At 48.8% G+C, this 24,508-nt stretch overlaps 1 protein-coding gene and 1 pseudogene across 1 annotated transcript in view; one reads left to right on the forward strand and one right to left on the reverse strand.

The window, feature by feature from the left end:
- The window catches only part of RyR (Ryanodine receptor), a 1,185,515-nt gene that overhangs the window by 436,581 nt on the left and 724,426 nt on the right, over positions 1 to 24,508 (forward strand). Inside the window, 4 exon segments of the mRNA XM_077638630.1 lie at positions 2,496 to 2,648; positions 3,028 to 3,137; positions 4,387 to 4,592; positions 5,169 to 5,267. Of these exon segments, the coding sequence (XP_077494756.1) occupies positions 2,496 to 2,648; positions 3,028 to 3,137; positions 4,387 to 4,592; positions 5,169 to 5,267 (568 nt within the window).
- Positions 20,396 to 21,670, reverse strand: LOC144105037 (uncharacterized; annotated as a pseudogene).

Genomic DNA, 24,508 nt, shown 5'->3' on the forward strand with positions numbered 1-24,508 from the left:
ATTGATTCCTGAAATACTTTAGTACTGTTTAGAATTCTAGTAATGTGAAATTTCCATATGTCTGTTAATAATCCAGAAAAGGGTTTTAAATGTCGGTAATGCAACAAGTAAATATACAGTTTTAAATGACTTTAGGCAATAAAATGATACAAATACATATATAAAAGCTTAGGTGAAACAGTTTGAAAAACGACATGAGGACTCTCAGAAGTACGACGTCGCACCCACGTCACACACGCAAGAAAAAAAAAAGAAATGTAATTGAACAGCTGAACCACACAGAAGCATAATAAACGAAGTCAGACTTCAGATGCTAACTCCAAGAACTGCACCATAGACCATTTCCTATGACTCACTTAGCGCATTGCTTCCCTCTACACAAGGACATAAAACAATTATCGACTCCTACCAGTGATGGCACGTTCTGAACACCTCATGTCAATGTAAACTCCTTCCCAGTTCACACAGATGAATTTAGTTTCACAATAGACTCTTTTCAAGTAGACCCTCTATGCATGAGCAAGAATGCACGACCTCCAAGGAGACGATAAAATTTGTGTGGTTTTAATAGGGGAGATAAAAAGGCTCTCCCCGTTTAACCGCGGCTTTCTCATTTAAAAACCGCCAGACCCCACCCCGTGATCGCGTACGATACCGAGTGCACGCCGACCACGGCGGGCCTTGCTCTGAGGGAACAAAGGAACGACACATTGGCTGACACAAACAGGCATTTATTGCTACAGCAACAATAACGCCAGCTAGCAACAAGGTACGCTAATGAATCCAGGTCGTCCGACTCACCAGCAAGGTTCCGAACGAATGTTCGCCCACGCTAGGGCAAGGGTTATTCCGAAGGCTGGACGGGACGAGAAGTGAGAAAATCGTCCTGCCTACGAGGCCTCGCCCCGCGGGCGGAGAGCGGAGGGCCGCGGGCTATACGCTTGCTCCAGACGACGTTCCCCAGCCGAGAAGAGTGATGCTCTGCCCCGCGCGCGCGCAGCAAGCAGTCTCTGGCGCTGAGACGCCAGCGCCCTTTCTTGTTAGCTAAATTAATCAGGGAGAGTCACGTGGCGCGCCCCGCATCGAGGCGATGCTGTTGCTGCAGGGTGCATCGCGGGAAAGCCTACAAAGGGGACTGTGGGGCAGGCCCCACAAATTATATATTCGGTACATTGCCTGCAGTATTTTTAAACCTGTTATGAGATTGATAAACACAGTGTCGCGAATTGGTAGCGCGTCCCCAACTTTCCGAAGGGGAACGCTATTGCGCGCAGGTGTGAACAAGAGAACAAAGAGATCAAACAAAACAAAACGAAGCCGTATTTATAATTTAAAGGAAAGGGGCCATTAAGAAATGCACACGTAAACAAGAAAAAAACACACTTAACAAGCGTACAACACTGCAGAATAACAAGAAAGAGTTCACCAGGTACTGAGCGTCCCAGGTGAAGCGGGAATGCCTTGCAGGCAGGGCGAACGCGGGTCTATGTAGTGCGACTCGTCGAAGGAAGCGGCGAAAGGGAGCCGGGTGGTAGTAGGAGCGGAGAGGAACGCAGTGAGACGCCGCTGGTCTCCCGTCAAGAGCCCGCAGAGCTTGGCAGCCGCAGGAAAAACGTAGCCAGGTCCCGTCTACGGCGTCACGAAACGCCAGAGGCTCAAAGGAGGCTATTCAAGGGTGCCTCTCGATAGCAGGGACCTTCAGTCCATCGGCTGCCGCCTCCACACTTGCAAGGAACGCAGGAGGCTTGCGTCGTGATCCAAGGGAGGTCATGACACCACGGACCCAACGTCGGACGGCTGGCACCTCCACGCTTGAATGGCACCACCTCCGCTGCGCTGTCTCCCTCCACACTTCGGTTTTCTGACACGTCAGCTCACCGCTCCTCGTGCTCGCCACGCTCTTTGTCGCCCTCGCCTCGAACACACCCTTCGCACGCGCGGCGCTCCGCTCTCCGACGCACAACTGTCGACGCACCGTGTTCACAAATCCCCGCGGATCTTTTGCGTACCTCACACACAGCAGTAGGTCGAGCCACACATAATTAGCGAAGTTTGCTTTCGCCTTCGGATGAAACACCTTGCCACCCGTCTCGCTTAATGCAAACTTAATGACAGAGCGGCCAGAGCGGCTTCCACCTTTCGCCACCCCTGTTTTCCAGATGGTGTCATTTGTGCTCGCCAAACGTCAGCGCACAGAGCCTAAAACCATTTTATTGGAGCTCTGTGTACGAAACGTTGCAGAGTTTTTTTCTATCTTTAAGTCTACGACTGATACCGTCACTTGCAAGTGCTTCAAATAAAAAAAGAAGTCTGCTTGCTTAACTGGGCTGCGGCTGTGGTGTCCCTCCTTTCTCCTGCTCTTCTCTTAGCGCTTGATGCAGTGTGCCTTCTCGCTCTTGTTTGTATGTGCGCAGTACCCTGCTCTTCCTGTTCTCTCTCTTGTACAGCGGCTTCAGTGCACGACCGCTTGGGTCTCAGTAAAGCTCGCTTCGCAGGGAGAAAGTCGAGTCCATCGCTGACCTCAGCACGCCCTATTTCCCCGTGGACGCCCTGAAGCAGTTTGTCATCGAGGCCCTCGCTGACGCCGTGAAGAAAGACAGCCGCCCCAACCGGGACCCCATCGGCGGAAGCAATGAAAACCTATTCGTGTGAGTGATGCTGAATGCGCCGTGAACCCCATTTTACTGAATTCCCAAAAGGCAAAGTGAATCCCCATAAGGGAAAGAGATAGCGTAGCGTGTGCCCCGGACAGGTTGTGTCTCTTTTATTTTCTGCTGAACTAGCGGTCACTCGAAACCCTTCCGTCGACGGCAGCTTGTTTGTCGTGCCAGCGCATCCAACTGAACATCCGGCTACCCCTAGGCCAGGTTAAGGCATTTTTGCTTATGCGTACGCACACTGGGCTTGCAAATTTTCTCATTGACATCACTATCTGACAGCCGACGCGCTCAAGGAAACTTCTTTCACATTCTTTCTTTTCGCCATTCTTGCGGCTGACGCATGCATGGCTTATTCAACTCACCGCAGGCCTCTCCTGAAGCTTGCGGACAAGCTTCTGCTAGTGGGACTTCTCGACGACACCGACTTACAGTGGCTGCTCTATCTTCTGGATCCCAGCACTTTCCAGCCATCCAAAGGTTCGCTCTCTCTCTCGCACAACCAGACAAAGACAGTGAAGAAAGACAGGTAACACGTGAGCGCTAACAATAATTTATTATGAACCACAGAGCGGAATATGTAATCAAGCGCTCGTGTGCTAGCTGTCTTCCTTCACCGTCCTTCACTTTCCATGTCATTTCGAATCAGTGCTCCACTTGACGCGATCGCAATTCCAGGACCTCTCTTCAGCCGCCGCTATTGTGCTTCCGTTTGAAAGGCGTCTTCCACGGTGGCACCGAAGCAGCGCGAAGCCGTCCTATCTACACAGACTTCGTCTCTGCTGGGCATTTTCCTCTCGTTTGCAATTCAAATCAGCTTGGTATGAATTTATTTCGGGGGCGGTGTTATTTTTATTGTTTTACATTATGCCTATAATTTAATTATTTACTTTCCTGAATTAGCTGCGAACTCATTTTGCAGGTTTCATGCGTAGATTTTTACCAAAGTATTTTCACTGAGGAAAGTGTAAAAACGGTTTGACCACACAAAGTGCATCTTGGGTGATGCAGTTCGGTAAATATATCTAAGAATTCTTTGTTTATTTTTTAACTAACGGCCTGTAGCAATGAGCCCAATTTTTAAAAACACAAAATACAATAAAGTTGTACTCTGCAGAAAAAATCCCACTTTTATGTTAATTGCGATCAGGATCACGTGCCTTAAGTAAAAAAAATAGCTTTAAAGGCTCCGCAATGCCTCAGTGGTTATAGTGCTTTGCTTTTGACCCGAAAGACGCGGGTTCGATCGCGGCCGCAGCGGTCCCAATTCGGTGTAGGCGAAATGCTCAAGGCCCGTGTACTGTGCGAAATCAGCGTGCGTTAAAGAACCTCAAATTGTCGAAATTACCCGGAAACCTCCAGTACAGCGTCCCTCATACCTTTAGTCGCTTTGGGACGTTAAACCCCATAAACCAAACCAACGAAACGAAAAAAATGGTTTTAAGACCAGCATCAGCCCCCCTCCCCCTTCTATGAACGCATATACTTAACTGAACAGTGCTAAGCGGGAGGGACGAAAGGCAAAGTATGAAACAGACAGCTACAACATCATTTAGGGTTAGTATAAAAAAAGCGTTGCTTGGCTGGGCAAACTCAGATAAAGCGAAGGTTTCTAGTGGTGCCGAATTTCAGAAGGGTGTTTTGTGCAGCATCAACAAAGGTATAGTTCACTGACTCCTCGGGGCCGACAACCATGCAAACTCACGGTAAACCTTGCCTCTTACCGCAGCAGTCGGGGGCCCCGTGGCCGGCAGTAGCGACGGCAGTGGCTCTGGCAACGGAGTCGTCCCCCTGGGCCTCATCGATATGCAGATCGCGGAAGGAGTGAAGTTGCAGGTGTGCTTAATCCTGCACCATCTGTGTGACCTCCAGCTTCGCCACCGCGTGGAGGCCATTGTCTGCTTCTCGGACGACTACGTGGGCAACCTGCAGTCGGTGAGGGAAAAGAGGATGGTTCCTGCCCGGGGACATCTCTCGAACTCGGCAAGGGGAATATGGGGGGAGGGGGGGGGGAATCGGGGTCAGTGCAGCCGCTTGTTTTAATAGAAGCCCCACGGTGAAGAAGCACCATTTGCCATGGCAGGCAGCAAAGTGGGGAGAATTAAATCACTTGGAGAAGAGGGAAAGGGCTCAAGGTGGCTGCCACGAGAACAAAGGGAGTGGGCGGACGAAGCTCTCACGCTGATGCAGGAACCTCAGGGTGGTTGACACGGGAACAACCCGGGCTACCGTAGAATGTGGAGGGCCAGTCATCAATGCAGTCAGTTTTCGCTGATTTATGCGCTAAGCTGGCAACCTTAGCCATCCAGTTAAGGAGAAGGCCTAACGCCCTGCTATCGCATAATGATAATTAAGCGCCCCCATAATTTTTTTCTCTACGAGCTTAGGCATTGCACTCGCGAACTGTCCCAAACAAATGTTATACTGCTTTGCTATCTGTCGAAAGCTACACAGACAGAACCACCGAAACATGGTATGTCCCCTCCTTGAAAAAGCGCCTCTGTCGCGCAGGACCAACTGAGGAGGTACATCGAGATCAAGCAGTCGGACCTGCCCTCTTCCGTGGCGGCCAAGAAGACCCGCGAGTTTCGCTGCACGCCCAAGGAGCAGGTGAGCTCATCCTCTCCGCCAATCAAAGGCAAATCATGGCCGTGTTCACTGACCGGAGGGAGACGCGTGCGCGAGACAATTCAGCCCTGGCGCAGCTCTGTTCGCCCTGCTGCAGCCCTGCCGACAAAAGCTGCAGTCGTCTGCTCACAGCATTTTCGTCGAGGCGAGCGGACTAGCCGCATTGGGAGGCTGCGCCATCTGGCGAACAGCGAGGATACCATTGTGCCTGCAGGGGTTGGACTTCAGTCTGCTGAAGAGCGCAAATTTTCATTTATTGATCCCTTAAAGGCCCGAAGGCATTACATAAGGGGGGGCATATTGGTTTCCAACGGCGATGATGGGAACATGCATAACAATAAGAAGAACAAACATACAAACAAACATAAAAGAGGTTGTAGTCATATCAGGGTTTTCCAGCAAGTGATACATAATTTAACAAAGATATGTCAAGCAATACTCGCTACAAAAGAGCGCAGAAGTGATCAAGATTTATGTGAGGTGAATTTTTATTTTCTCGCGGAATGTTTTGTGATCAGTGCATGCAGCGATGTCGTTAGGCAGTGAATTCCATAGTGCTATTGCGTTGGGGAAAAATGAGTTGTTGTAAGCTGACGTGTGGCCACTGATGCGTGCTATCGGGTTACCGTGACTAAGCCGGGAGGACGTTCGTAGTGGGGCGGTTAATAGAGCGTGCCGTGATCTTGTGTTATGATAAAATGTATGAAGTAAGCATAGGCGGGAAACGACGCGGCGTGATTCCAGTGTTGAGAGACGGAGGGACTGCTTGAGGGCGGTGACACTGGCTTCTCTTGAGTAACATGAAGTGATGAACCGAGCTGCACGATTTTGAATTGATTCCAATTCGATGGTGAGATACGATTGCCATGGGTGCCAGATGGATGATGCATACTCTAATTTTGGCCGCACAAATGTTTCGTACGCGAGTTGTTTTATGTTAGGGGATGCAGATTTCAGATTCCTTCTCAGGTAGCCAAGTGTGCGTGAAGTGTCGGAGCAAATGGTTCTAATGTGGGTGACCCAAGAAAGTGTTGATGTGAGATGTACACCTAGATATTTGTAAGATTTTGCAACGGTTATAGGGACTGATGAAATGCTGTAAGTGTGATTCGTCAAGGTGTGTTTGTGAGTGAAGGACAACGATTTGCACTTAGTAAGATTTAAAGGCATCTGCCACTTTTCACACCATGATGCAATAACGTCAAGGTCCAGTTGCAAAGTGAGGTTATCGAGTTATGCCCTTCCCTGTCCTCTTCCTCCCTTCATTTTTTTTTTACGCGACAGCATACACATCCCGTTCGGTCGAAAAGCCGTCGGCGTCGTAGTAGTAGTTGTCGGCACCGCGCGTCGACAATATTACTTCCCTTACGGCGCAGTTCGGGCGTCCACCCAGATATGAGGGACAGGCGCCATCTCCTTTCTATAAATTGTCCAACGGGCATGACTTCGAGCCGAACGGGCGATGACGTTTCGTGGACTCCTTGACAACGCTGTCGCGTCCCACTCTTAAAGGCGATGCTTAAGCGCGTCCTCCAATTTTTCTTTTATTTTCAGCAACTTTTTCTTGTTTTTATTCGTTTTTACTTGTTTTTTATGTTTATCATTTCACATACGGTGCTTAAGAACTGTTGCTTAATCAACTTTTATATTTTTGTTTTATTTACCACGCAACTTATGATTGAGAGTCCGTGAGGACAACTTCCGCCTACAACTTCTGTCTACAGCTTCCGTCTACAACTTCGCCCACGCCACTCATGAGCCCAGAAAGGCTCTCGCGTTAAAAAGCGGGCCCAATGAAATTCCCGCGGTTACCGCTGTGTAAGTACGTGCCGCTCAGGCGGTTCCTAGCTCACTCAAGCTGGCGCACTGTTTTAATGCGACAGCACTGTAGACCGATTTCGCCAGACGAGAGTCGCTCGTGTTGACGGACGGACGGACGGACGGATGGACGGATTGATTAATTGATTGATTGGAAACTTTATCAGGCAAGCGATATTGGACCCTTCAAGGGCTCAGGGCCACCGCACAGCTGTCACATTACGCGCATGTACCAGGCAACCTAGGGCCATGGCATTGGCATCCCGATTCACATTGAGAATTTGGGTAGACGCCCGAGAACTCAGCCCGAAATGATTAAGAAAACCCCATTTAGCAGGAACTAGAGCGAACTTTGGAGCCTCCAGGCTTTCCTCTAGGACCCGCATACATGTGCGAGGTGACGTTTGAACGAGTTCCAGGAAATGGGCTTCCCGTTTATTCTGCTGTCCGCTACCTCCGAAGTTAGCTTTGACAGCCAGGCATTAGTTAAATTGTCAGGACAGCGGAATCATGCGGAGAGCAACTTATGCTTGCCCACAACGTGAGTCAGCCCACGATAAACCAGAAACAAGGAAAGGAGAAAGAGGTGCTCTAGTGGAACAGGACTAGAACGGTAGGAACGCACAGAGACGCGCACACAAGGAAGATATTTGACAAAGAGCTGCGGATACATCAGGAAGGAGGCGCTTGCCTCAGCACCTCCGATGTCGCTCAAAAAAGAAAAATATGTACATTGCAGGCTAGGAGTGTATAGTTTATAATAACTTCTATTTGGGCTAGATGGTTCATATTGCTCGAGGAAGGAGAACAGTCGCGCCGAGAAATACACGCACAGCAGAAGAACGACGTAGGACCAAAGCTAACTTCGTCTTAATTTATTCTTTAAAAAGCGAGCAAATATACAGAAAACCTAGGCATGCGCACAAATAAATCTGATGCGCAAAGGAGTAGAAGGTGCACATCTAGCCAAACACTGCGCAGAGTGCAAGGTGTGTCACCGAGCGGCTGAACATACGGCGGGTGAAAATTGCGACCACTGCAAAAAGTGTGAACCACGACTTGATGAGATAAATATTCGGGGCAGGAGCGGTGATAGTAAGGCACGACAGGTTTTAGGGGCGTGCCACGTAAGAAAAAGAGGGAAAGGTTGCGTCAGCGATACATCTGTGAACCTTTTTAAAGCCGAGATTACATATCTTGAACGGTTTTGTTGATATCGCGCGTGAGATTTCTTTCTGCGCATGCCTACATTTTCTGTATCTTTGCTCGCTTTTCAAAGAATAAAATCAGATGAAGTTAGCGCTTGTCCTACGTCGTTCTTCAACTGCGTGTGTGTGTTTTTCGGCGCTACTGTTTTCCTTTGTCCCGAGGGCTAGGAGTGCTTTGTGTTTTTTTGTGTGTAGTTTTTTATAGCGATAGCTCTACTCCTATCATGACTCCCCTCCGGCAAGTATTGGCTCTGGCTATGCAATTTGACTTCTAAAGAGCGCCATGCGTTTCTAGTGGCGTACGCTGCACGCGCCAGCTACTGTGGAGGGGTGTGACGAGGGTAGTCCTGTCAACACCCTCTAGAGAACAAGATGTTGGCTGTGTACTTCCTCCGTGATGTCACACACCCTGACCGAGTGGAGAGTGGAAGGGGGAAACTATGATTTTCTCGCGACATTGTGGCAGTAGAGCGACCTTGTTGCATATGCCCTTATAGAACTTTCGAGCTACCCACTCCAAGATGGTCCAGCCCATGCTCGTTCTGCTCAGTCTTTCGAGCTGGACGATTCGCACCACCTCGGCGAGTTCGCTCCAACTATTATGCGTCCCCATTTCCAACAGGTGGTCGGTAGAGTTGGGGATGGGAATGCCCAGCGCCCTCTTGACGCAACGCCTATTAAGTGCGTCAATCCAATTTTTCTCCTTCGCCCTAATATTGAGAAACGGCGTGACGTAGCATATTTATTTATTATTTATTTGATAATACTGTGAGCCTAGTTTCCAGGCTCATACAGGAATGGGTTGTACAGTTTCGTTCAAGCAGACAGTGCCCGGTGACGCGACCTAAGGTGCACAGTCACAATAACAATTGACAATAAACAAGAGCATATATACATTGCTACAAAACAACAAATAAACGCTTTAGTTAACACTTCAAAGACTTCCCTGACTGAGCAAGCTTTCAGTTTTTTGAATAAACAGTTTAACTGCACACACAATAATGCAATCACGTGCCAACCTATTCCATTCTTCGATGGTCAGCGGGAAAATCGAATACTTCAAAGTGCTACAGCGGGATGCAACCGGTCTGATACATTTCTCGTGATTAGTTCTGTGCGAGTGATTATAATTTCATTTAAGATATGTAACTTCATCTATGTCAATGCGATTGTGATACAGAAGGAAAAGAAATTTTAAAGCAGAAATACCACGACGATTTGACAGCGATGGGATGCCAGCTCGGATGCGCCTGTCACTTACGCTGTCATGCTGCGAGTATCTCGAGCATATGAAACGAAGGGTCGTGCGCTGTATTTTTTCTCGTTTATCAGCGACATATGCCTGGTGGGTGTTCCAAACGGGACTTGCATATTCCAGGATGGGTCGTACGAGGGATTTGTATGCCGCAAGCTTGACGTTAGACGGTGCTGTCGAAACTTTTCTACGCAGAAACTGTACCTGTCTGTGGGCCTCGGTGCACGTGTTGGTGATGTGTACGTCCCATTTTAACGGACTCGTAAATATTATGCCCAAACATTTGACTGTGTCTTCCTTGCTGATGTTGACAATGTGCGTGAAACACAGCGGCTCTTTTTCGAGTTATACTCATACATGTTGTCTTCGCAATGTTTATGTCAATTCCCTATTCGTCACACCAGTGAGCGATGTTAGCTAGTGATGTATTAAGTCTTAACTGATAATCACGAGAACGGGCAGTAGTGTATATCACGACATCATCGGCTAACAATTTAATGCTCACTCCGGGAACTACGCAAGTGTAAATGTCAATGACATATGTTAGAAAAAGAGTATGACCTAGAACAGATCCCTGTGGTACCACTGAAAGAACTTCCAAACAGGCAGAATCTACTGTTTACGCTAAATTATTGGATACGGTTAGTCAAGTACGTCGCTATCCAAGATACTATAGTGGGACTAATACCAAGTGATTTTAACTTATTAGTAAGTTTGTAATGGCGAACCCGATGTAAAACCTTCAAAAAGCGATGAAAATAGCGTCGGCTTGCAGTTGGAGGTTAATTACGGTGGTGAAAGCATGAGTTATTTCAAGAAGTTGAGGGACTGTTTTGAGGTTCTTGCTAAATCTATGTTGATTTGTGTGCTGTAAGTGATTATCTTCCAAATTGCTGATGGCTGCCTTATTAGTTATATGTTCCAATAATTTGCAACGCCAACTCATGAGCGACATTGGCCTATATTTAGACACAAGCAATCTATCCCCACCTTTATGGATGGGAGTCGCCCTTACACTCAGCCAGTCTGCTGATAAAGTGGCAGTTTCAAGCGAATTGGTATAAATTGCGCGTAAGAATGGGAATATTTGTTCTGGACAACGTCTAAGAATCACGTTAGAAATATTGTCGCGACCGACATATTTTTTTATGTCAATGTTAAGCAGCAAGTTCAGGATCCCACGTTCCATGATCCCGACGTCGGGCATTGAGAAGGCCGGCTCAAGAGCCGACTTTCTTGAATCACTTGGGCGTGAGAAAACAGATTGAAAGTATGAATTGAAGGAGTTGGCTACACTGCGGGCATCCTCAATAATGCCGTTGTGTACCTTAAACATAGTGACAGTACTTTCAGGTCTTGAATGGTAGTTGTTAGCGTGGCCGAATAAAACGTGTTTCTTGCAGACCTAATCTCAGCTTCTGAGATAGCTGACTAATGCTAACTCTAATAGTTCTGCGCCGGCGCATTCGTTGTTTGAGGTGAATAATAGTACGCGTTATCCACCGAGATTTACGCTGCGTTTTTTTAAATTTTGTTAGGACAAAGTGGCCTTTGCAGTGTCTTACTGTTTATTTTTGAATTTTGACCATTGATACTGAATGCCTAAAAAAGGACCAACGAACAAATAATCGTAAACCTGCTCCAGATGGTCCATAATACTGACATCGTCTGCTTGATTGTAATTTTTCAGAGCCAGAAGTGAAGTACTGCTCGTAGCTTTAGGACCTGAGCGTTTGAAATTTATAGTCAGGACTAGCATTTTGCGGTCTGAAGTACTTCTTCCAAGTTAACTTCAGCCGCTAGATTTCCAGAAACGATGGCAAGGTCTAGTATTGAAGATGCGTCCTCGTGAACTCGAGTTGGCTCTGTAACGATTTGAGATGGTGAAGAGCTTAGCATAGTATTTAATAGAAGCTCGCAATTGGTCGAGCGTTTATTACTTGAAGTTAAATTATTCCAACCTATTCCAGACAAATTAAAATCTCCGGTCAGTAAGAGCTTGGTACAACAAATCATCCTATGAACAAGGAAATCATGAAGCCCTAAAAGATAATCAGCGGGAGCATGTGGTTTCCTATAAATTTCTGCGATCGGAAGAGGCGTGCTGCGAACTTTTATACTGCACTAGACACTCTCATGATTTGCTATGCCCTCTTCTTGCTGAAATGGTACACCTTCTTTTATTACAGTTGCTGCGCCTCCCCTCAACCGTCAGAATCAGTATGAACTAGAGAATATGAAGGCGGTACTACCTCAGAATTGTGAACGTATATATATATATATATATATATGTTACGAACGTAGGTTGCGTTAGCTCCGCAGAATAAAGATTTAAGAGAAGTGGGCACGCACCTGCAGCGGCGCCCTTTGTATTTGTGCATTTTGTTTGTGTGTTTTGTTTGCACGTTTTGCTTTCGTACGCCTGTGGTTGCCGTGCTGCCCATGTCCCCCGCACCGTCTTCCTCTCCCTTTCTCTCGTTTCGCCATCTCCTTTTGCACTCCACCCTTCCTTACTATACTAGTTTCCCCCCTTTTTTCTTTTATTTCTATTTTTTTTGCTTCCACCCCCAATATTGTCCCTGTCTGCTCCCCGCACCCCCATCTTTATATTTTATTTTGTATTTTTTTTTCAATTTTTTGAACTGTTGTTGCTATTTGCTTGTAACTCTCCTTTCTCCCTCCTCTTGAGCTCACAAACATAAATCGTCCATCTGACGCGAGACCACTACAGTCCTGAAAAAGAGCGCACCGCGGTCGAAAAGTTGATAAATAAAAGTGTCTTTGTAGAAGTGCCCACTTCTCTTAAATCTTTATTCTGCTGAGCCAACGCCACCTACGTTCCTAACTTATATATATATATATATATATATATATATATATATATATATATATATATATATATATATATATATATATATATATATATATATATATATATATATATATATATATATATATATATATATATATATTGTAAATACCTGCAGCGCCCGAAGGCATTATTGCAGGGGGGATGAGGATACATAACAGAAGAATAGGCCAGAAAAAAAAGAGGAAGAAAAAAAAAGCAATACAACAAGGCATGACACAGCAAGTACAAAATGAATGAAATATGAAACAACAAAAAGACATGACGAAAAAAAAGCCAACTGACCAAATGATGCTGGACCAACAAGAACGAAGACCGCGTGATTAAAAAAGCCAAAAGAAAGCCAACTGCGCACTCATACATCCGACAGTAACGCGCGGAACATAGACTCGGAACGGCACTCAACAATTTCATGGGGCAGGCGATTCCAGTCATGAATGCTAGATGGGAAAAATGCGTTTTGATAAGTGTTAGTTTTGCATTTAATTTCTCTAATCTTCCACCCATGGTCAAGTCTGTTTGACCTGAAAAGCGGTGGAAGCAAATAATTTTCTTTATCTATTTTTATTTTTCGGTGAAAGATTCTGTACAGCATTTCTAACCGGGAGTTGGTACGGCGTTTCCGTAACAGCTCCCATCCCAGCGTTAGTTTAATGTTAGTAACACTGCTGTTAAAATCATAATTACTTGAGACAAACCGAGCGGCAAAGTTCTGAATACGCTCAAGCATGTCTGTTAAATTTAAAGTAGGGAGGTGCCAAACAACACAAGCATACTCCAATATTGGCCGAATATAGGTAAAATATAGAAGCTCTTTAACTTTTAGTGGTGCCATTTTAAAATTTCTTCTTAGAAAATTTAGCATGCCATAAGCTTTAGCAGAAACGTGCTCGACGTGCTCATTCCAGGTGAGATTAGACGAAAAGTAAACGCCGAGGTATTTATAGTAACTCTAGAAAGTCGGGTAGAATCTAGTTTGTATTCAGCCAAGAAAGGGTGATGCTTGGGCGTGAAAGAAATAAACTGACATTTTATTGGGTTCAGAAACATCTGCCACTTCAAACACCATTGCTGTATGCGGTCCAAGTTGCACTGCAAATGACAAGAATCTGAAGAACTGTTAATAACATGGTAGATAACACAATCGTCAGCATATAAACGTATTTTACAGGTCATATATTTAGAAATGTCATTAATATAAACTAGAAACAGCAGAGGTCCTAAAACAGACCCCTGCGGTACCCCCGAAGATACAGGAACATAATCAGACTGGGACCCATTAATCAATACACGTTGTTTGCGTCCCTGCAGGTAACATTGAAGCCAGTTTAGAAGGGAAGTTGGAATCTTGATCAAAGATAATTTATACAGTAGCAAATCATGAGGTACCAAATCAAACGCTTTCTTGAAATCTAAAAAAATGCAATCCGTTTGTAGACCCTTGTCAAATGATGAAAAAATATCATGGCTAAATTCTAAGAGCTGCGTCGTACACGATTAACCTGATCTGAAACCATGCTGAGCTTGAGTGAAAAATTCATTTTGTTCCAAATGCTTCATCAACGCGCTATATATTATGTGTTCAAGCGTTTTGCAACTAATACTTGTAAGCGAAATCGGCCTGTAATTAGCAACTATGTTTTTAGGACCACCCTTATTAATGGGCACCACGTTAGCGTTTTTCCATTGCTGGGGTATTATTCCTGTATCTAACGATTTCGAGTATAGAATAACTAAGTAATGAGCAATGATTTCAGCACAGACCTTCAAGACATTTTATGATGCGAGTTCGCTGCGAAAACAGACTTAAAATAATCATTGAAACAGCATGCCTTATCAAAATCATCAGTTATAGGTTCAGCGCCGTTATTCAGTGCCGGAATACCGACTGATTCACGGCCATTAACTTTAAGAAATTTCCACAGTTCTTTTGGATTGCTCTGAATTTTAGCACCTAACTCCTTCATGTATCTTTTTTGCGCAGCTTTATTTTTAACTTTTATGTTAGTTCCAAGAGCACGTACCTTTTCAAGAACTTTTGCGTCCCGGTATTTTTTGTACGTGTTTAGGAGACGACGCTTTTTCTTAATCAATAGTTTAGTTTCCTGAGTTACCCACGGCTTGTCCTTGCGCCGCTTAGCTGATATGTTTTTGAAAGGAACATATTTGTCAATGAGCACATCAAGCTTCTGCTTAAATATGTCCCACAGCGCAGTAGCATCGAAACGCTGGCTCATGGATATGAAGTCTTGTAAATAGTTGGCAAGCTCGCTAGATAGTGATGAGTAATCGCCTCTATCATAGAAGAAAATTTTCCTGGGGTGCCTGCGTGGCACTGAAGGCTGGGTCATTGGCACGTGTGCAACGACACAGTCGTGGTCACTGATACCTGGGATAATATAACTATCGCGCACAAGTGAATCTCGGTTAGAAAAAAGCAAATCTAGAACAGACGAGGAACCATGGCATGACCTGGTTGGCTCCTTAACAAACTGATACAGGTCGTTTGCAATAATGAGGTCGCGGAAATCAACATACAGCTTTGACAGGTTGGTAAGGACTGGTTTATTGTCAGCCCATGTAACTTCAGGCATATTGAAATCACCTCCAATGATGTAATCGCTGTGCATCTTACTTATGAATTCAGAAAGGGATACAAATACATCTGGATTAGCCCGCATAGGAGAACGATAGAAACAGCCAAGCGTAAGAAGCTGCCCGTTCTCTAAATGTAGATTCCGCCAAACAGATTCTTCGCAGCCATTAAGTTCCGGCAGAGCAGAACAGCGAAGACTCGAGTGAATGAGCAGGAAAACGCCACCTCCACGTGAGTGTCGATCGCAACGGTAAGCTTCAAAATCTGCTGGAAAGACTTCGGAGCTGTGAATCGAATCGTCCAGCCAGGATTCAGTACCCATGACTACATGCGGTTGGACTGAGGAAATAAGCGTGGCAAAATCATCAGTTTTATTCTTTATGCTACGGCAGTTCACCACAAGTATAGTAAGATCAGATATGGACTGAATCCTGGCAAGACCGCAGTGAATGAGGCGCTGGAACCCATTGCGCAGCTGCCTGGCCTTTTGTTAAGGTTTATGCTCAATAACCTGGTCTTGAAGTGGGTTATAAACAAACCACTTTTTGTTGATAAGCATTTTGTCATAACGAAGTTTGAAAGTAACTTTCTTGGCACGAGCATAGCTTACAAGCTTAGCTCGAGCCACCCGCACCGCCCGGGTGAAATCTTCGCGGATCGCGAAGTCTGTGTCTTTCCATTTTTATTTCCGCAAGACAAAATGCGTTCCTTATCTTTAAAGTTGCAGAACCGAATGACTATCGGGCGGTTTTTACCGTCTTGGAACTGGCCATTACGATGCGCACGTTCAATACTTTCTGAATGAACGGGCTCACCCAACTGGTTTAGACAGAAGGCACGAGCCTTCTCTTCAGATTCACTCCATGTCTCTGTAGCCGAGTCAGCCAAACCCAGAAGAACCAGGTTATTTCTTCTTGATCTGTTGTTCGCATCATCAAGCGATGTCTTAAGCTCGGCCAAATTCCGCGCTAGATCATCAACGGCTTGTGGTTGAGCAGATACGCAAGCAGCCTCATTACGTTTTATGACTTCCATATCATTTTCGAGAGCTGGAACTCTACCCAGAAGACCATCCAGAGATGTATTCATGGCATTTTGGTTCTCTCTTATTGCCTGCAGTTCTTGAAGGAAATTAGTTTGGCCCAGTTCTAAGCGCTTAACAACTGCAAAGATCCCAGCGATAGTGGCAGTATCGGTGGTTACACCCAGTGTACTCGATGTACTGTTTGCGGAATCAGGGCCAGGATTGCTTTCAACGTCCCCGGAGATCATCAGTAAAAACTGACTCAAACCGAACAGCACACCATCTATAAAGGCATGGCACACTCGCACGAGACGAAACAGGTCGCTGGGGCACGACACCGCAATAACACAGCTATTCGAACTCCGGTAACAAGAGGCAGGGCACAAATAACTAACCTGGGCGAAAAAGACGTGTAAACGCATGGCCGCAACGATGTCGTGCCCCGGGAGCCTCGCACTGAGTGGCCGCTTAAGTAGCCGTTCCACAGAAGTACCGCCCATTGGTTGTTGCCAGATGAGCTGTTGCGTCGGAGTCAAGCCTGGATGCATACACGGATAAGCTTCAAAGCCACGATGCGGTCGCTCCAGAGCACTGCTGTCCGCCTTGTTGAATGACACAGAAGTAGATTCATGCCTTGCGGCATTCCACGGTAGGTCAGGATCCTCTGATGTAGCACCCAGCAGTGACAGAGTCAGAACCTGGGCGAAAAAGACGTGTAAACGCATGGCCGCAACGATGTCGTGCCCTGGGAGCCTCGCACTGAGTGGCCGCTGAAGTAGCCGTTCCACAGAAGTACCGCCCATTGGTTGTTGCCAGATGAGCTGTTGCGTCGGAGTCAAGCCTGGATGCATACACGGATAAGCTTCAAAGCCACGATGCGGTCGCTCCAGAGCACTGCTGTCCGCCTTGTTGAAAGGCTTGAATGACACAGAAGTAGATTCATGCCTTGCGGCATTCCACGGTAGGTCAGGATCCTCTGATGTAGCACCCAGCAGTGACAGAGTCAGAACCTGGGCGAAAAAGACGTTTAAACGCATGGCCGCAACGATGTCGATATATATATCTTTTACAATAATATTTAATCCATTTTCCATATCCGATGTGACCACTATGTCCCACAAATACTCTTGAACAACGTTGTCGTAGGCTCCCCTAATATTCAAAAATGCCTGATATAGGGGTCTGTGTTCCTTTTCAGCAATCTCTATACACTGCGTAAATGGTGGTTGGTGGTTGTTGTTGCTATGAAGGGGGGGGGGGGGATACTGGTCTCGACGTATGTTGGCCCTTTGGGCACCACTCTTGGGGACCAGGGGAGGGGCTAGGGGATGTAGGGGGGAGGGAAGGGGGAGAAAAGGGAGGAGGGGAGTGGGAGGGCCGCCGCCGTCGTTTCCGTGGAAGTCCTTAGTTGTTCTGGATCCGCACCGCCGCAGCAACGTCAGCGTCCAACAGGGAGGGGAGCCTCGGTGCACTGGGAAAGTGTGCAAGCACCTGGCGGGGGGGGGGGGGGGGGAGAGGAGCCTCGGTTCACTGGGAATGTGTGAAGCACTGGGTAGGGCGAATGAGCATCGGTCCACTCAGATCCATCGCCTCGTGCTGGAAGCGGCGAAGGACTGGAGGAGGTTGCTCAGGCTAGTCTCCTCGAGGAAGGAGAGGATGACCCGATGCGCCAGGAGCTGGCTGTGAGCTGGGAAGAGGAGGTCGTGCTCCGTGGTAGACGGGAGACCGAGTGCCCGGTATCCAGACCGTCCAGTTTTCTGGTAAATAAAGAATTGAATTGAATTGATAAGAATCTATTGTTGCGATAAATCATGCAGCAGGTCTGTATTTCCTGATGCCTTCTGCTACTCAGTGTTTGTTATTAATGTTAGCGTACTCTGCCACCAATGTCTGCTGCCGCTTTGTAAACGGCTCCAGGGCCCGAGTCAAGTTGTAGGCAGCAACTTTTAGCCCTGGAGACCGTCCAGTTTCCTGGTAAATAAAGAATTGAATTGAATTGAGTCGTCGCCTGGGGGGATCATGTGTCGGGCACGCCAGCTGCAGGTGGCCGAGCGTCCCCGTGTCCCCGCATGAGGGGCAGGCAGGAGAGTAGGCCCTGCCACACGGGTACAACCTGGAGGGCGTTGTCACCACTTCGCGCACTTTTGCGTACGCTCCCAGATACCCTTAGCGCGTGTGGGGGTAGTGGTCTCGGTCACTAAGGAGATGCCCTCAACTCAGCGTGGCAAGCTCAGCCGGAGACCAGCTACCAAGTGACAAGGGGGTTGGTCGTTTGGGGCCCAGCTTTCGCCGGTCGCAAGCCAGGGAATGGGTCGGGGCCAAAGGTTCACAAAACAAAACAAAGATTATACAGCTGAGAGACGATACAGAGGAAGTTGCAATCACTCGTACGAGTACATACAAAGTGAATCACAAATACAATGCAACTCATGCACAGTCACAATAGAGAGAGATACAATTCAACAAAACCTTTGCACCTAAAGTGCACTAACACAGGGAGAGACAAATAAACAAAACACAATTTGTTCACCGGGCACTGCGACAGTCCGACGACTTCAGGATCACGAAGTGCCGATCCGCAGACTGGCACACGTTGTCTCGCTGGTCCAGGCTGAGCTAGTGGTGTTCTCCCGGGAGTCGAGCGGGCGCGCTACTCGGAAGCTTGGACAGCGGCTCGGGCTAGCAGACTGTCTGTTGCTGGCAGGAAGGAAGGAAGGAAGGAAAGCGCACAGGCCTGCTCACTGGCTCAAGCCGAGCCACAATCGCTACCACGTGCAGATAGTAGGAGAGTTGTAAGAAGGGATAGAAATACAGGATAGTAAAGGCGCGCTAAAGACAAGGCCGATCCCGGAGGTAGTGCAATACCGGGCCTTCTGGTGGCGGGAGTGAAGCATGCTTCAAAGTCTCCGCCACATTTACAAAAATAAGTCCGACTTGGACCCGTAACAGATACTCTACGGGTCCGGACAATTTACTCTACTAGCAGACGGCGGTTGCAGCCCCTCATTTATAGGCGCGGACCGCGTCTGTTTGTTCTTCGCGCCAAGGCAGACGCGCACATACACGCAGCTTTAACCGCACAAACTCCTCCTTCTTGCGCCGGGCGCGCGACCCCATTGGTCGAGCGCGGAAACCACCTTCTAGAACAATATATGTCATTCGCGGCACGCTGAATCATCGGTGCACGGTGAATCATCGGAAGGGGGGGAGGGTATCCTTTGGCGCGAAAGGTTACCCCCTTTCCGTCGACAACAAGCAAAAACTTCTCCAACATTCGAGAAGAATCGACGCCGCGCGTTTCTATGTTTACTTGGCACCCTGACGGCGAGCTGAGTGAAAAGCACGGTGTGCTCCCGGGGGTTCTTCCCCGCTGTTTTTTTGTTTTACTTTAACGCGCGCGGGCGTGATAGTTCAGGCGCAGCGCCGGTTTTTTCCGAACATGCGCCGAATTTTGTGACACTGCCCCTTCCTTTAAGAATATTGTCCAACAATATTCACAAAAACACAAAATTCGTGCGCACATGCTTGCGCTCACAATCTATATGGCGAATGCCAGAATACACACATTCAATCATGTTCTTACATATATGGCATTGACAATAGTCACAATGTATTTACACACATACCGCAGCTCGGCAACACATTAACACCACACAAAAAGGGGGCGTTCAAGTTCAAGGCATGCTTGCGTCTTTACTTCCAGATACCTTTCCTAGTTGCGCTTTCGTAATGCACGCGTGAGGACCTTCGCAGTTCTCAAGAGTCTCTTCGATTCGCGGGTCTTTTTCCCGGTCAACCTGGGCTTCTGTTTCGCCCCACCTGAACCCTCCAGATAAATTTGCCGACTTGGGTAAGAATTGCGCGCTTAGGTATGCACACACAAACAAGGCAATTGATGGATTCCAGGGCACCTGCATCAAAGCACATAGGCTCAGAATATTGCCCGGTGTTAGTACCCTCTTGGTCACATTCCAGAAATTTCCTGGGTGATCGAAAGGCAGCTGAAATAATGTGCACAACAGCACGATGAACATGTCCCCAACATGCGCTTAGCTGAGGCTAGCCGTAGTTTCAGACACCTTGTCCTCTTGAGCTGTCTTTCTTTCGCGTTTCGCTGCTTCCTTGCGAGCAATCCGTGGCCTTTCTTTCGGCTTCGCGCGGCTTTCTGCTGCAGTGCCCGTCCCTTCCTGCGGAAACGTTTTTTCTTCGTCGGAATGTTCCTCCGCGGGACTCTTCCGTTCTTCGTGCTTGACTGTCTGCTTCACTGCTCCTTTGCTTGAGCCAGCACGGTCGCGCTTCCTTCGCCACTTCCTTTTCGCTTGGTGACAACTGCGCCGTTCCTAAGAGCAGAATTCGGACTTCTCCGTCTCGTGGCTACTTTCTGGGCCCTTTGGAAATTTTGCCCCCTTTATGTTGCCCAATATGAGGTCGTATATGGGGCGCTCCATGCACAGTGCAGCTAGTTTCCCGGTGTAGTAGGGAGTCCGCACATGTATTTCAGCTTCCGGCAAGCACTGAAACGAGGCGTCCACTAGCCGCACAAGGCTCTTCGTTCCAGTGAGATCCTTATCTCTCACTAATTTTCGTCTTATTATTACAGCGCTGCTTCCCGTGTCTCGCAACACTGTAATTGTTTTTTCTCCTACCTTCCCTTTCCGGACAAGCATTCTGTTCATTTCGGCTTTCGGTAGCGCGTTCACAACGGCGTTCCGGCTGGTACCTTCTTGCCGTTCCTCAGTTCTGCGAAGCCATTTTCATCTTCCTCCAAGTGGTCATCTGAGGAGGCCCTTACGCACGATACCTGGGGGATGGGCTTGCTTGGGTTTGGACAAGCCGCGGCTCTGTGCCCCTTCTGGCCACACTTAAAACAAGCTGTTGGGTTACTGTTCGTAGCACTGTTGCGGCAATTAGACGCGTAATGGCCTAAGTTGTTACACAGGTAGCACTTTGGTGGAGCCTTTGGGCTAAATCGGGCATAACGGCTGTCGGTTTTCCCCGCGCTCTCCGAATTCGCATTCTTAATCTTGGCCAGATTCGCTCCTCCTTGAGCTTCAAGAAATTGGTCGGCAAGATCTAGCATTTCGGAGAGAGTCTTGGCTCTTCTTTCCTTCAGGTACAGCGACAAGCTCGGGTGACAGCTACTCAGGAACTGTTCTTTGATGAGTAGCTCATGAAGTTCACTGTATTCTTGTGCAATTTCTGAAAGTTCCATCCACCGATCAAAGAAGTGGTTTAACCTTGCCGCATACTGGGTTGCCGTTTCACCATCTGTGGGCTTTCCTGTTTTGAATTTATCTCGGAATCCTTCGGTGGTGAGTCGGAACCGCTTGAGCAAGGCGGCCTTTACCTTGCTGTAGCTTGCTGCATCGTCCGGAGAAAGTCGCCCGAATACACTTAGAGCTTCCCCGCTGAGACATGTGCTAAGAATGGTAGCACATTCACCGTTTGGCCAATTCTGACTTCCCGCGATCGCCTTGGAACGCGCCGAGATCGTCCCTTTTTTCATCAAATCTCGGAAGTAATCTGCTGGCATCTATCCGCAGGCCGCTGCCTTCTTCTCTAGTGCTATGAACTTCCGCTGAGTGGTTCGCAGCACGTTGGAGCTCCAGCTTCATGGCAAGCAGTTGTTTTTAGCGTTCGTATTCTCTCTCGTTCTTTCTGAGCTTCTTGTCGAGCCTTCTGTCTTTCCTTTTCAGCCTTCTCTCTCTCCTGGTTAGTTCAGCACCAGACATCCCCATCTGGGTGCCAATCTCAACTAGCTCCTTCAAGCTCATTTTCGGATACTGAACTTATCAAGACAAAGACTACCTCTACAAGGTGAACCTCAATAACCGCTCTTTCTCCATTTTCTGCGCATACAAAGCACCAAATGTCCTGTCGCGGACACCATAATATGTCACCACTTCGCGCACTTTTGCATGCGCTCCCAGACACCCTTAAAGCGTGTGGGGGTAGCGGTCACTAAGGAGATGCCCTCGACTCAGCGTGGCAAGTTCAGCCGGAGACCAGCTACCAAGTGACAAGGGGGTTGGTCGTTTGGTGCCCAGCTTTCCCAGGTCGCAAGCCAGAGAATGGGTCGGGGCCAAAGGTTCACAAAACAAATCAAAGTTTATACAGCTAAGAGACGATACAGAGGAAGTTGCAATCACTCGTACGAGCACATACAAATTGAATCACAAATACAGTGCAACTCATGCGAAGTCACAAAAGAGAGAGATACGATTCAACAAAATCTTTGCACCTAAAGGGCATTAACACAGGCAGAGACAAATAAAGAAAACACAATTTGTTCACCGGACACTGCGACAGTCCGGCGACTTCAGGAGCACGACGGGCCGATCCGCAGACTGGCACACGTCTCGCTGGCCCAGGCTGGGCGAGTGGTGTTCTCCCGGGAGTCGAGCGGGCGCGCTTCTCGGAAGCTTGAACGACGGCTCGGGCTAACAGACGGCGGCTGCAGCCCCTTATTTATAGGCGCTGACCGCGTCTATTTGTTCTTCTCGCCAAGGCAGACGCGCACATACACGCAGCTTTAACCGCACAAACTCCCTCTCCTTCTTGCGCTGGGCGCGCGACCCCATTGGTCGAGTGCGTGAACCACCTTCTAGAACAATATAGGTCATTCGCGGCACGCTGAGTCATCGGTGCCGGAGCGAACGAGGGTGAGGGTATCCTTTGGCGGGAAAGGTTACCCCCTTTTTGTCGACAAGCAAAAACTTCTCCAACATTCGAGAAGAATCGACGCCGCGCGTTTCTATGTTTACTTTGGAGCCCCGACGGCGAGCTGAGTGAAAAGCACCTTGTGCTCACGGGGGTTCTTCCCCTCTGTTTTTCTGTTTTATTTTACCGCGCGCGGGCGCGATTGCTTAGGCGCAGCGCCGGTTTTTTTTCGAACATGCGCCGAATTTTGTGACAGGCGTCCATGTGCAACCGATGCGGAGGTCAAGAGGAGGGCTCGGTCCCACCTGGGCACCTGGTCCGAGAGCCGGCGATAGGCCTTGTAGGCCGCAATCCTCCAGTCGGGGTGAAGGGCCCGTACCATCTGCATGATGAGGGGGCGGGAAAAGTCATGTTGAGTCACTGCAAAGGATACCGGGGACCCATCGGTTTGGGCAGAGCTTCGGCCAGGTCGTTGCCTTCAACGCAGGAGTGGCCCGTCACCCAATGCAGGGCGATCTGGTGGCCAGCATCCTCCAGGGTCTGCAGGCGGGCCCATAGCAGGGAGGTAGTGGCCACGTTGTCATGAGGCATGGACAGCAGCTGGAGGGCTGGCCGGGAGTCAGAGAGGACCACGACTGGACCAGACGGGATGGTTGCAATCAGGTCCGCTGCCAGGTGGAGTCCGTCCAGTTCAGCCACAGTGGAACTGCCTGGGAAGGGCAGCCTGCACGTTCTTTTCGCGTTCAACTGCGGAGCCACGAGTGCCGCTGCCCCTCTCCTGTGGATGGGAGCACCGAGCCATCTGTGAACAGAAGGGTGGACCCCTTCATCTCATCCAAGAAGGCAGCAGCGGTCTGATTGAGAGCCTCAGCTGGTGTGTGGCGCTTCAACGTGCCTCCGAAGTCCAGGGAAACCTGCAGGGGAGGACGCGTAGGTTGTGGGGGAGGGCAGGATGGCTGGCGGGAGGGCCTAGGGACTCCATGTAGGCAGCGGAGAGCATGCCGATCCTCGAGTGGGGGTGTCCCGATAGAAGGGCACGGAGGGCTCTGCCGTCAGGAACATGGTGGAGCCGGTCCGTGTGTGTGAGGCCCCTCTGTAAGAGTAGGAGATTTAATGGGAGCACCCCCGCCTCGGCTAGGCTGGCTGCGATCTGGGAGCTCTGTGGGACTCCCAGGAGACGGAGGATTCATTTCCGGCGAGAGGTGTCGAAGCGGCGGAGCCGGGCAATCCTGGGAGTCACCAGAGGAAGAGCATATAACACAGCTAATGTCCCAGCTGCCTCAAACAGACGGATGGCCCAGGTAGAGGAACAGCCGTTCCCGCGTGCCAGGAGGCGTTCGGCTGCTCGGCCGACGCGGTCCGCTGGGATCCAAGTGAGGTGATGGTCGATGGTGAGACCAAGGTCCCTCACTTGCTGCCTCCAGGGGAGGTCGGTGCCGTCAATCCGGAAGGTACGGATTAGCGACGTGGCCCGTGCACTCCGCGGACGGGCGAAGAGTGCCTCTGACTTGGTGGCAGAGAGCACCAGGCCCCCAGACGCCAGGAAGCACTGCACCTCGTCGAGGGCTCGCTGGAGGGCCTGCCTGGCAGAGGCGATGTGCCTCCGAGAGGCCCGGACCCAGAGGGCGATGTCGTCCGCATACAGGAAGCAGAAGACCCTGTGGCAAAGACCCTGCTGGATGGCGGACGGGAGGCCGGCCATGACCAGGTTGAAGAGGAAGGGGCTGAGAACTGAGCCACGAGGGATCCTAGTGGTGATGGGCCGCGGAGAGCTCAGGGTGCCCCCAACCCGA

The sequence above is a fragment of the Amblyomma americanum genome, chromosome 9 (assembly GCF_052857255.1).
Source record: "Amblyomma americanum isolate KBUSLIRL-KWMA chromosome 9, ASM5285725v1, whole genome shotgun sequence".
Classification (NCBI taxonomy): domain Eukaryota; kingdom Metazoa; phylum Arthropoda; class Arachnida; order Ixodida; family Ixodidae; genus Amblyomma; species Amblyomma americanum.